This window comes from Pteronotus mesoamericanus, unplaced genomic scaffold (genome assembly GCF_021234165.1).
Source record: "Pteronotus mesoamericanus isolate MK-2021 breed Mesoamerican mustached bat unplaced genomic scaffold, CSHL_Meso_final contig_221, whole genome shotgun sequence".
Classification (NCBI taxonomy): domain Eukaryota; kingdom Metazoa; phylum Chordata; class Mammalia; order Chiroptera; family Mormoopidae; genus Pteronotus; species Pteronotus mesoamericanus.
Window position 1 is genome coordinate 18,940,492 of NW_026555092.1, and position 11,712 is coordinate 18,952,203.

Sequence of the window (11,712 nt, forward strand, 5' to 3'; positions counted from 1 at the left end):
TTAGTGCTAAGCAAGTTTTGGGCTTGGGTAGTAAATTAGTAAATTAGTAAAAGCCAATGCTTATTTGCACAGACCGTTCAGCTCTGAGCTGTTTATCAGTAAGGGGTGTCTTTCAGGTGCAGGGAGAACAACTTTCACATGGGAGATTTATTTCCTGCATTCAAGGAGACAAGGGAGAGTCAATGTGCCCTTCTGCTTGGCAAGTAACTTTAAAGTAACCAATATGCCATTACGTGATTACATTGGGGTGGCTTGGTTTGGGCCCCTACATTGTCATTCCCACTTACACAAGTCACCAAGATCTCAAAACATGTCCAGCACAGCTCCTACCTTAGCCTACCCACCCCACTTCAGTAAAAATGGCCCCAATATTCATCCAACTGTTAAGTGAGTTATTGGAAATCCTATACACATCTCCCTCTCTTTAAACTCCTACATCCAATTTCTCACCAAATTCTTTCATCTTACCGTCTTTCACCCTCGTCCAACGCATCCGCAACCACATCTCTCATCCCGGACCACTGAAAAAGCTTCTAAAACGAGTCTTTTCACAAGGTAAACAAAGCCAGGCTACTCTCCTTTGGTGGTGCCCTAGACACAGTCTTCAACCTGCAGCAAAGCTTACACAGCACATGCCGCGAGACTCCCCAACCCAATCTTTCCCTCGGACTTCAGAGCTCAGAAGAGCCTACTAGGCCCGGGGAGCTCTTGCGCGGTCGCAGACTCTAGCCACTGCAGGCGTTTCTACGGTCCCGTCGCAAAAAACGTCGTAACTGCATCGCAGTTTCAACGTTTACGGCGGGACTGCGTTTTACAAACCGGACTGTGACTCCTTCCGTTCTCTCTTTCCAGCCGGCGCCAAGCCATGGGTGAGTTTAGCTTTGTGACGGGGCCCGGGTAGGGGAGCGAGATCAATCCGGTACCATCCTGCCTCGCAGCCAAGTTAGCAGAGTCAGCGTCCCGATTCTCAGCAACGAACAGCCATGAGGATGGTAGTGCCCGGGTTTGGGCTGCCGAGGCTGGCTCTGGAGCCCGCAAGAAGGGCCCGAGCCGAGGCGGCCGGGGCACCAACATGGCTGCCGTGTTAAATGGTCCGGGCTGGGCAGCACGCAAATGATGACACTTTAGTACTGCTGCAGACTCCCGAATGCTCAGTGGGGAGGCCAACCTTGGAGAACTGAGTGTGCGGCCCGTCCTGCGCCGGGGCTTGGACCTGGCGAGGGCCGCCCCTCGTCTCAGTGGTTCAAGCCTCCGTCCCTGCTCCCACATACAGGCATTTCTCGGGACAACTGGCACAAGCGCCGCAAGACTGGGGGCAAGAGGAAGCCCTACCACAAGAAGCGAAAATATGAGCTGGGGCGCCCTGCTGCCAACACTAAGGTGCGTGCGGGTGCTTCACCTTAGTGCGTCTCCGTGGTTCGTGGTGCGGACTCTGCGCATGGCTGTTGAATCTCGCAGGGGCTCCGGAATGTTCTGGGGCTGAGCGGCATCCTCACGTTTACTGGTTGGGTGAATCCTAAAGAGACTGCACGGAGACGTGGTGTGTGTTAGGATTGAAGGGAGCAGGCTCCGCAAATTATAATCAGAAGGCTGGTGTTTTTGTTGCGTGGACACTTGATTTACAGTGTTTGAAACCAAGTTGTTTTTCCCCCCCGTTCCGTTGGAGGTAACTAGTGATGAAGAAAATACCCTTAGGCGTGGCGTGGCCGTCTTGGTCACCTATGTGCCACTTGCCAATGCTAGGATTTGTCATAGTTACACTGACTGTTGCCTCCATCCAGCCCAGGTTGATTTTTCCTCTCATCTTAGCTTTTTTCATAACGTAGTTTCTGTCTCCTTGTTTTCTAGATTGGCCCGCGCCGCATACACACAGTTCGTGTGCGAGGAGGCAACAAGAAGTACCGAGCCTTGAGGCTGGACGTGGGCAACTTCTCCTGGGGCTCAGAGTGTGAGTGAGGCCCCTGTGGAGGGGGGCGTAACTCAGCACCCAAAGCCTTCTAAGCTTCAGTAGGTGCTTTTAGCAGGAAGGTCCATGGCCTCCACTGAGAAACTGAAGTTTCTTCTTGAAAGACCCTGGGGATGTAACCAGGGAGGAAGGGGAAGAGTCTAGAGACTATGATGTGTGGTTGTCAGCCACCTGTGGAAAGATGGGTTTGTAGATGAGCTGATGCCCTGTGGCTGGGTAAAGGCGTAGAGTAGGCCCTGTTACTGTTATAGGGTGGGGGTGGGAAGGCAAGGCCAGTTAGCCTCCGGTTTACATAGCTTGATTCTGAATTTTTCCTGTAAGCAGGTTGTACACGCAAAACAAGAATTATCGATGTTGTCTACAATGCATCCAACAATGAACTGGTCCGTACCAAGACCCTAGTAAAGAACTGCATCGTGCTCATTGACAGCACACCGTACCGACAGTGGTACGAATCCCACTATGCACTGCCCCTGGGCCGCAAGAAGGGGGCCAAGCTGGTACGTATTTGGGGAGCCAGCCTCCCTATAGGGATGGGGGGAGGGCAACCTGATTCCAGCCTTCTTGTGATGAAAATTCCGTCCAGTTCTGCTACTGAAGGGAGAGAGATGAAAGCCTTTAGTGCTGAGGAAGGCAGCAGGAGTTGGGCTGTGTGGGGTTTGAGGCCGTGGTGGCATTCCTTCCTGAGTTAGGATTTGGGGACCCCCAGCCAACCTATCTGTGTCTCCTTTATTCAGACTCCTGAAGAGGAAGAAATTTTAAACAAAAAACGGTCAAAGAAAATTCAGAAGAAATATGATGAAAGGAAAAAGAATGCCAAAATCAGCAGTCTTCTGGAGGAGCAGTTCCAGCAGGGCAAGCTTCTCGGTAAGGTGGCTGTTGCATTGGGATAGGGGGGTGGGTCACAAGATATGGTGTGCCCACTACATTTTACCCTTACTTTAGTCCTTCCGACAACCAGCCGTGTGGTCTAGAGGGTCCACCACAACAGTTTAGTGATAAATGTACAAATACAAATCAACATTTGGTTAACCCATTAGTGTGAAGCTAAAATACTGAATTATGGGCATCTGCCTGTGAGTTTCAGGAGCAGTATTTTGAGAAGTCAGAGTCTAGGCCAAGGGGACTGTCTCAGTGATGAAAACTTTGTCCAGTTCTGCTACTGATTTTAAGTGACGATAAAGTATATCTGAGGAGACAGCAAGTTTCATGCCTTCCCCTAGGATACCTGAACCAATGGGGGTTTTCTTAAGAGCACATAGGTAATGGGTAGGGCCAAGTTATTATTTTGCTAAGGACCACATACTCTCTTGCAGCATGCATCGCTTCAAGACCAGGCCAGTGTGGCCGAGCAGATGGCTATGTGCTAGAAGGCAAAGAGCTGGAGTTCTATCTGAGGAAAATTAAGGCCCGGAAAGGCAAATAAATCTTCTCTCCTTTGTTTAAAGCTCACGATAAAAAAACAAAAGGCTCGCGTAATAAAGGTGTTCATTCTTATGTTGTCTGGATGCTTGATCAGCATGCTGTAGCGTACCCCAATTACTTCTCCCTGAAGGCCAGGTCTATTAAGTAGGCTGTGCCTTAGTATACCGTATTTTGCTGTGTATAATGGGCACCTTTTTGCCCAAGTTTTTGAGGGAAAAGTTAGGATGCGCATTACATGTGGGAAGTTACTGTTACATAAAACTTATTGTACCGTAACATGTTCAAAAATAAATGCTAAAATTTATTTTCAATACAAAAAACAAGTATCTAGATAATTGAAAAATTCAGAACGATTCTTTCCTGAAAGTTTGGGCCAAAAACGTGGGTGGGCATTATACACGGTGAGATGTGGTACTAGGGGGACCATTTCTCACCCCAAAGAAGGGACAAGGATGTGGCATGTAGGCCAAGCAGAGAGCACTGAGGCCCCCAACGATATTGCAGTGTTAATGGACCGAGACTGAACCAATGTTGCATCCAAAGTGGGTTCTTTCAGCCCTGACTGGTGTGGCTCACTGGGCTGGGTGTTGTCTTGCAAACCCAAAAGATCACCAGTTTATTTCAGTCAGGGCATCTGCCTGGGTTGCAAGGCCAGGTCCCCAGTAGGGGGGCATGTGAAAGGCAACCAATTCATGGGTTTTTTTTTTTTTTCTCCCTTCCCTGCTCTAAAAAAATCTTAGAAAGATCTGTACCCTTTGGACCTTGTTTTTTATTTCAGAGTTTTCAGCCTGGGTTCCTGGGTGATCTAGAAATCTTGAACTTTGGTCCAAATTTGTGTTGTTTTAAGCAAGTTATAATTTTCTCTTGAGCCCTAATCCCTTCCCCCTCACTAAAAAGTATGTTAGATTACCAGTGATTCGTGCATTGCTAAATCTGAGGGTTGGTTCTTTGTCTTCAGTTTGGTTACATTGTCTTTGTCACCCTAGTGAGTTGTCTGACCACAGAATTTTAAGTTGCAGTCCCTTCCAAACTGTTCTTTGCCTGTTTATTTTCCCCCTATCCTGGCATTAGTTTTGTTTGCTTGTCTGTTTTGCCCTATCTTGGAATATAACATTCGGGGGACAGGGATATTTGTTTCCTGCTGTGTCTCTAGTATCTGGAGAGGTGTGTAGCAATATGCCAGACACTCAAATGTGTGCTAAATTAATGAGTTCCTGAAGACTTGATCCAATTTAAAGTTAATGGAAAGTGCAAACACATCTTTACAAGTAAGTGCAAAATCCAGTTGGTTCATCTTGGCTAAATTGCAATTATGTGAATAGGCAGTTGGAAAAGGGTGAACTAGAAAATGGACCCCTTTTTTGAGTACAGAAACAAGGACAAAAGTAGTCCTAGCTGGGTGGGTGGCTCAGTTGGGGCGTCATCCTGTGCACCTAAAGGTTGTGGTCAATTGATGTTTCTAAAACCAACAAACATCCTCAGGTGAGGATTTTAAAACATAAATCAACCCAACCCTCTAACCTTACCATTGGTTTTGGGGAGAACTGGCCTCTGCCTTCCTCCCCAGTGAGGGTCTTCACACTCCACCTTAAAAGCTAACGTTTATTGAGAGCTCTGTCGGGTATATCAGAGCAACACTCGATATTTTTGCCCTTTTTTGGGGGGGGGGGGGGGGGGGTACGTGGATCTTGCAGTAAAAACCAGAAGACCCACTAGACAAATTCAAAAAGCTGGAAGCACTACTTTGCCTTTTTAAATTTGAGTTCTGCAAGGCACTGATCTTTATTACTCCTCCTTCACTCTACCTCTAAACCAAAACAGGACCAGTAGTTTCTCTCTAAGGGAGTCTACTGCCTTCACAGACGACTGTTCTTGTCCTAGAGCACGGCTACCCCTCTGTAAATCCAGCAAAGAAAACCTCAGGTACCTTCTCAGTGAGTGTCTATGGAGAGGTGCTATTGTCCACATTATAGAATTGGCCATTTGAAAGGCTTTGAAATGCTCAATATCCCATGATCACCCAGCAGTAAAGCAGCAAAACCAGTATTTAGTCAGCTGACAAGTGACAGAGGCTACACTCAACCTCTTTTTAAACACTCCTGCCTTCCCTCTTAAATCCTGGAATTTGTTATCCTTGGGTCTTTTGTTCATTTTTGACATTCACCAATTCCTTTAGTGAAGGCTGAGCTTAGAAGATGGGAACCTAAGAGGAGCTCAGTTTAGCAATGAGTCCAATCTAGTGCTCTGGGCTGTCTTCCAAAAGGTTCTCTTACCAGAAACCGAGTGCTACCAGCACCCAACTCCCCCCCCCCCCCAGGAGGAGGACTGCAGCTTTCAGCCCTGACATTTACCCACCTCGCGCCCTTTTGGTGGAAGTGCAGAAAGTGTAGCCTCCGTGGTGTCAGGATGACTGAGTGCGCCTCCGAGTTCAATCCGCCTCCAGGGCAGATTCCCAAACCCTTTATCATCACACAGGATGCCAGTTCAATTCTAAACAATTGTAACTGCACAAGTAATACATTCTCATTGTAAACAAAACAAAAAAAATTACAGATAAAGCAAAACTGCCCTACACACACTTTGATCCCTCTTCAGAGTAAGGTATATTCTAAACATCTTACGTTTGATTCAAATTGTGATCCTTGAACTCCGTTCCAGATCTAATGAATCAGAAACGTGGCAGTGGCACCTAGAATTTAAGCCCTTCGGTAAAGCTCCTGCTCAAGTGTGAGAACTGGCCTAGCGCCCGCCCATTGCGGGGCGGGGCGGGAAATGAACCGCACCTGGCTGTAGTCCTCTCTGTCTCGGCCCAGGTATCCTTACATTCTCACTTCCCGAAACCATCCTACCTTCTCCCGCCAAGGTGGACACATTCCCAGCCTTGGCTCAGGCCCTTCCCGCCATCTTCCTCTTCCAAGCTTCGTCCCTTAGTGCCCCGGCTCGGAGCACACAGGAAGTGCCGCTCTACTAGTGCCGGAGGGCAGGATGGGGCACTGCCTGGAAAATGGGCAGTGAGGGGCGGACGCGGGTGGGGTCGGGCCTGGGGGAGGCTGGCAGGGTGGCCCGGCCTGGCTCAGGGGCCTCTGCTCAGGCCTCCCGGGCCTGGTCCCCAGAACCCGCCGCTTCCTGGATGCAGCCTGTGGTCTCATGGTCGCCTCCCTCCTCGGCCCGGGAGCGCAGCAGAGGAGGGATCCGGGGAAGTTCTCGTGCGCAGCCGAAGTTCTGGGGTCAGGACACGGCTGAGCAGCGGGGGTCCACGCAGCCCGCACTGGCAAAGCCAAGCCAAGGAGGGGTGCATCCACCTGCAGGGCCTGGTCGAGGTCGTTTCTCTCGCGGAGGCCGGGCAAATGAGCTTCCGCCGCGGGCCTTCCGGGTGGACTAGCTCTCCAGAGGAAGGCGGGAAGGACCGAGTCCCTGGCGCCCAAAGCATGGGCGGGGACCTGGGGATCGCGTGACGGTTCAAGTCCTGCCTCCTCCAGCGACGGCCACTCACCGCAGTGTGAAAGTGGATCCTAGAAAGGAAGGCCTCACCGATTGGGCCACCGACAGTGTAGAGCGGCTGCGCCGAGCCATCTTCCCAGTACAGGCCCTTCTTCGCGCGAGGCAGTTTCTGCTACAGGTCGACCACAGATAGCAGGGACACCTGGGGTGGGCAGCGAGTCACAAAGATCCTCCTCTCCTCCATACTGGGGCTCTGTCCCCGGACCCCTGCTCACCTGCAAGTTGCAGTCAATGAGCTGATCGGTTTCAAAGTCATCGTCATCCTGATCAAAGGGGTTGATGATCTGTTCAGCGACCTGCAGGTTGTAAGACAGTTTTCTTCTATATCCTCTGTCCCCAAAGTTGGGATGGGCCCTGGGTCCATGTCTCTACAGAGTGTGCCAGCATAACCACCTGAGGTGGCCACCTAGAGTCAGCCAGCATAGAAGAACAGCAGAGCCGTGAGGCACATACATGTCCAGGTCCCCCAGCACTGGCCCTACTCTTGGCCAGGCTCCAGAGGCTTCTGAAGTTTGCAAGACCCTGCCTCTGGCTCCACACACTGGACACCAACCAGGAAGAGGGCAAACAATGAGGATATTGCTATGGTCACCACCTGGAGAAGGGGAAGCTTGGCCGAATGAGACAGGGAGAAATGCTATCCCTGTCCCTAAGGACCTGTGGAGGGGTGTGGGGGTCTCACAGGTAATGAAAACATATAGCAAGGTGTGGCAGCACCAGAGAGAATGGGGTCATCTTCATAGGAGACTAGGGAGGCTTTGAGGATGAGCCCTTGGCTGTTCAGTGGCTGTTCCGTTTCTCACTAGACTAAACAGCCCCAGGGCAGGTACCATCTCTAATTCTTCTCAGGGTCTCACACGCAGTGCGGAACATACAGTAGGCACTGTGACTGGGAGGTGAGAGGCAGTTACCTGGGGGTAGACAAGAGGGATGCTCGTCCAGTCACAGTGAAACAGCTTGCTGCAGTTGGCTCAGTACTTCTTCAGCTCCTAATAGAAGAGTGGGAAGAGGAGGTCGGTGAAGGTGAGGAATGAAAAATGGGAAACAACAGGGGAGCCCAGCACAAACTAGGCCTGGCCGTGGAGGCTCATTCTATTCTCAGAGGTGTTATCAGGCTGGGGTACCTGTGATGGGAAGCAATTTAGCAAAGTCACTGTAAGAACAGAATCTGGAGGCTGAATGTTTGAGTATAGATTCCAGCTTCCCTAATTATTTGTATGACTTGGGCAAATTTCTTTTCCACTCTGTGCCTCAGTTTCCTCATCTGTGAAAGGGGGATGGCAATAATAGATAGAATATACCTTACCCTTGAGCACCTATCTCAAGGACTGTGAGGGCGAAATATGTTAATATAGTCCAGTGCTTCCAACAATGTGCAGTACCTACTTGGTACCATATAAATGCTAAGTATCAAAATCATTATTCCAGCCCTGACTGGTGTGGCTCAGTGGATTGAGCACTGGCCTGTGAACCAAAGAGTCACCAGTTCGATTCCCATTCAAGGCACATGCCTGGGTTGCAGGCCAGGTCCCCAGTAGGGGGTGCTCAAGAGGCAACCACACATAGATGTTTCTCTCCCTCCCTTTCTTCCTCCCTTCCCCTTCTCTAAAAATAAATAAATAATTTTTTAAAAAAAATTATTATTCCAGTTTGCGAAGCTAGGGGAAGGAGGGCAGATGGGACTGCTCCTAGGCTGACCCATTTCCAGGAGTGGGCAGAGAGCAATGCCATCATGATTTGCCCATCCCTCTGGGCCTGGGCTCCTGGGTTGGCAAACCAGACACAGGGGACCCAGTGCTTGTTGAAGTCAGATTTCAGGCTCTCAAACGTTTTTCTCTCTTCCTGAGGCATGAAACCTGCAGTGATAAAGCAGGTGGGGGATAGACTCTGCCTCTAAAAGCTGGGACCCTGGGGCCCTGGAGCTTCCGGTGCTGACAGCGCAGCATGAGCACTGACGCCCGGCTGGCACAGCGGACAAGGGTGCGGCGCAGCAGGCAGCCATGCTGGTCCAGGCTGTGCACCGTGGCCAAGATGACACATATCAGCTGGTCAGGCAGCAGGATGCTTGTATACTGGGCCCACCAGCTGTTCACTGCCAAGGTCACATAGAAACCTGGTTGCCACCAAGGGTAGGGGGAACAGGAAGGGAAGATGGAAGGCTGGGGAGCCAGCTTACCTTGCCACTCAGCCAGACCACCTGGTCCAGGCCACGCTGAACCAAGGCAGAGGGAAGGACACATTTAGCTCTTGCCCTGCCTCGCTGTCAGGAAGAGAGACTCTTCCTCTGGTCCCAACCAGATGTTCTGGGAGGAAGGAATGCAACTCTTCTCAGGTAGAGAAGTGGTGGTTCAAGGTCAGGCAATGGTTAACTCGGAACTCTGCTTCCCATGAGGGTGAGAACCGGGTGTCATATTTCTCTAGCTCCCCTCCAGTGCCCAGAGGTTGGTGATGCCAGGCTGCAGGTAGCATGGGCCTTGTTTGGAGTGAGCATCCAGCAAGTGATGGGCAAATCCTGGCCCCCAGGAAATCCTGGACCTGACACCCAGCTCCTGTTCCTTCCCAGCTTGCTCTGGTTGACCTCCAGGCTGTGCTACTGGGGTAATTCTGACACTCAGAGCTATCAACCCAACCCAAAGATCAGGGAAGACAGTAAGGAACATACCAGGAAGAATTAGAGGGAGTCTTACCCAGGACAAAAGAAAATGGGATGAGGTCCGCAGAGCAGTTGCAATATCGGACCACCTGAGCATACATATGCCTCTGTTCCTGGGTCAGCAGCAGCCTGGGGAAGGTCAAGTGTAGGCCTAGGTTAGAGTGAGGTGGGCAGCCGAGTCTCCCACAGACCAGCCAGCCCTGAGACCTCACCCTCGCACTGGTAGGTGATGCTGAGCAGAGCACACAGAACAATGAAGAGTAGGAACTCTTTGCAGAGGAGCTCATAGATAATTCCCCTCCAATGGAGGAGCAGCCAAGAGAAACCTCCAAAGCGGGCCTCTGCCACTTTGAGGGTGTACTCAACTGCCATGGCCCTGGGGACCAGGGGTAAGAGGTCACAGGAGTTGCCCCCAGAGCTGTCCCTCTTCCCTACTAAGCATTTTCTTTCTGTTTTTTAAGCTGTTTTGTTTTTTAGCAAGAGAGACATAGAGAAACATCTATTTGTTGTTCCATTTATTTATTCATTCATTGGTTGATTCTTGTATGTGCCTGACACGCATACAAGATCAAACCCGCAACCTTGGTATATTGGGACGATGATCGAACCAACTGAGCTACCCAGCCAGGAACTCAAGCCTTCTTCTTAGCTCGCCTTCTCATCACCAAGCTTAGTTCCCCAGGCAACCTCCCTTCAAGTCCGGTCATACGCACCCCAGACTCCACCCTGTGTCAGTAGATAAGGTGAGAGGAAGCTGCAGAGTCCACAAAGCACACCCCCATTCCTTTCAGGACTCAGTGGCTGAGGGCGTGCCAGCTTGGGATGGGGAGCTGAGATCGAGGCTCTCTCATACACAAGGCTTCCCCAGGCTCCTCTTCCCCTTGTAGAGCTAAGAATAACCAGATCTCGAACCGCTAAAAACAGGAGATTCAACTCTAGCCCAGACCCACCACCATCCCTTCGGGTCTTGTTCTCGAAGCTGATAGCTCGTTTCCTGTGGCCGAGGACAGTGTCACCCCCACCCCACACCTGTCTACCTGCTCTGGGCAGCAGCCTACATTGAGGAAGGAGAACCAGGCTAGCTTTCATCCCCACCCCCCATACACACACCGAAGTACCTCCTGGGCCCATTCAATTTGATTGGACTGGGATTATCATTGATGGATTGAAGCTGCCATCCAGCCTCCCCTGGCCCTGGGAATTAGCTATGTCTCTCTACCTCTGCAGGGCCAGGCTGGCCTCTCAGGGATGGAAATGCCATCTGAATTGACCCCACAGCTCACCCAGATGACAACATGTCCTTGAAGTCAGGATGACAGGGATTACTGTCCCACACTGGTCCAGGTGAGAAAACAGATGCATGATACATTGTTACAATCATAACAGCTGCTGATCACAGAGCCCTGACTAAGTGGCAGGCACTGTGCCAGAGGCACGGCTACATCATCCTCTCACAGAATCCTCATTGCAACCCCATGAGGTAGGAATCATCCCTATTTTACAGACGAGGCTCCAAGAGGCAGATGACTTGCCCAAAATCATACGGCTGGGATATGTTGGATGCGGGATTCAAAGCTGGAGTCGATGGACTTCAGAGACTGGAATTGGTCCATCCGGACCTAAACAAGGGTTCATACCCTGGGACCAGGGTCCTGTCACCAGTCACATTGCCAGGCTTCTAGTCCATGCTCTGGGGGGCCTGGCCCAGCCCTTCCCCATTCCCATTCCACGGGCCTGACGAGGCCACAGATCGGGGACTCAGGCCTAGGAATGCAGACCCCTTCAGCCATGTCCGGCATCCTGACTTAGGGGTGCCCAGGATCTTCAGCGGCATTTCCGCTTCTGGGCTTCAATTTCTTCATCTTTCAAACACGAGATAATACCCAAGGCGCCAGCTCAGTTGTCCACCCAGTGCCAAGTTCACCCACAGAAACCCAGGAGTGGAGGTCCCTCTTCTGACCTGTTTGGGGAGCCCCTTCCCCCACACTGTGAACAGGTTCCTCCCCACAAGTGTTTCCTAAACAGAGCCCCAGTTTGGGAGTCAGGCACACCTGGGATTAAATTCCCGCTCTCTGGCTCTTTGTAACCTTGTTCGAGTTACCTACTCTCTGAATCTCAGTTTCCTCCTCTGCGAAACAGGATCGATAACACCTTCCTCACAGGGCAA

At 50.9% G+C, this 11,712-nt stretch overlaps 2 protein-coding genes and 5 non-coding genes across 7 annotated transcripts; 5 read left to right on the forward strand and 2 right to left on the reverse strand.

Annotated features, from left to right (window-relative positions):
• The first annotated feature begins 735 nt into the window (after nucleotides 1-735).
• RPS8 (ribosomal protein S8) lies at nucleotides 736-3,449 on the forward strand. The gene is made up of 6 exons (XM_054572127.1): nucleotides 736-869; nucleotides 1,274-1,380; nucleotides 1,849-1,948; nucleotides 2,291-2,466; nucleotides 2,704-2,833; nucleotides 3,283-3,449. The coding sequence occupies exons 1-6, from the start codon at nucleotides 866-868 to the stop codon at nucleotides 3,390-3,392; spliced, it is 627 nt and encodes a 208-aa protein (XP_054428102.1). The 5' UTR covers nucleotides 736-865; the 3' UTR covers nucleotides 3,393-3,449.
• Nucleotides 1,109-1,188, forward strand: LOC129069538 (small nucleolar RNA SNORD55/SNORD39). Its single transcript, XR_008529033.1, has one exon. It is a non-coding gene; the product is annotated as a small nucleolar RNA SNORD55/SNORD39 (small nucleolar RNA).
• LOC129069547 (small nucleolar RNA SNORD46) lies at nucleotides 1,669-1,770 on the forward strand. Its single transcript, XR_008529041.1, has one exon. It is a non-coding gene; the product is annotated as a small nucleolar RNA SNORD46 (small nucleolar RNA).
• On the forward strand, nucleotides 2,529-2,598 carry LOC129069546 (small nucleolar RNA SNORD38). Its single transcript, XR_008529040.1, has one exon. It is a non-coding gene; the product is annotated as a small nucleolar RNA SNORD38 (small nucleolar RNA).
• On the forward strand, nucleotides 3,096-3,164 carry LOC129069545 (small nucleolar RNA SNORD38). Its single transcript, XR_008529039.1, has one exon. It is a non-coding gene; the product is annotated as a small nucleolar RNA SNORD38 (small nucleolar RNA).
• Nucleotides 3,450-5,072: 1,623 nt separating the features above from the next.
• Nucleotides 5,073-5,133, reverse strand: LOC129069537 (U7 small nuclear RNA). The gene has a single exon (XR_008529032.1). It is a non-coding gene; the product is annotated as a U7 small nuclear RNA (small nuclear RNA).
• Nucleotides 5,134-6,198: 1,065 nt separating this feature from the next.
• On the reverse strand, nucleotides 6,199-9,917 carry BEST4 (bestrophin 4). Its single transcript, XM_054572214.1, is given in 13 exon segments — nucleotides 6,199-6,613; nucleotides 6,661-6,775; nucleotides 6,885-6,935; nucleotides 6,937-7,034; nucleotides 7,108-7,188; nucleotides 7,299-7,335; nucleotides 7,337-7,373; nucleotides 7,376-7,487; nucleotides 7,804-7,881; nucleotides 8,591-8,783; nucleotides 8,834-9,005; nucleotides 9,580-9,674; nucleotides 9,766-9,917. Coding segments are annotated over 13 exon segments (1,356 nt in total). The 3' UTR covers nucleotides 6,199-6,478.
• Nucleotides 9,918-11,712: the final 1,795 nt, after the last annotated feature.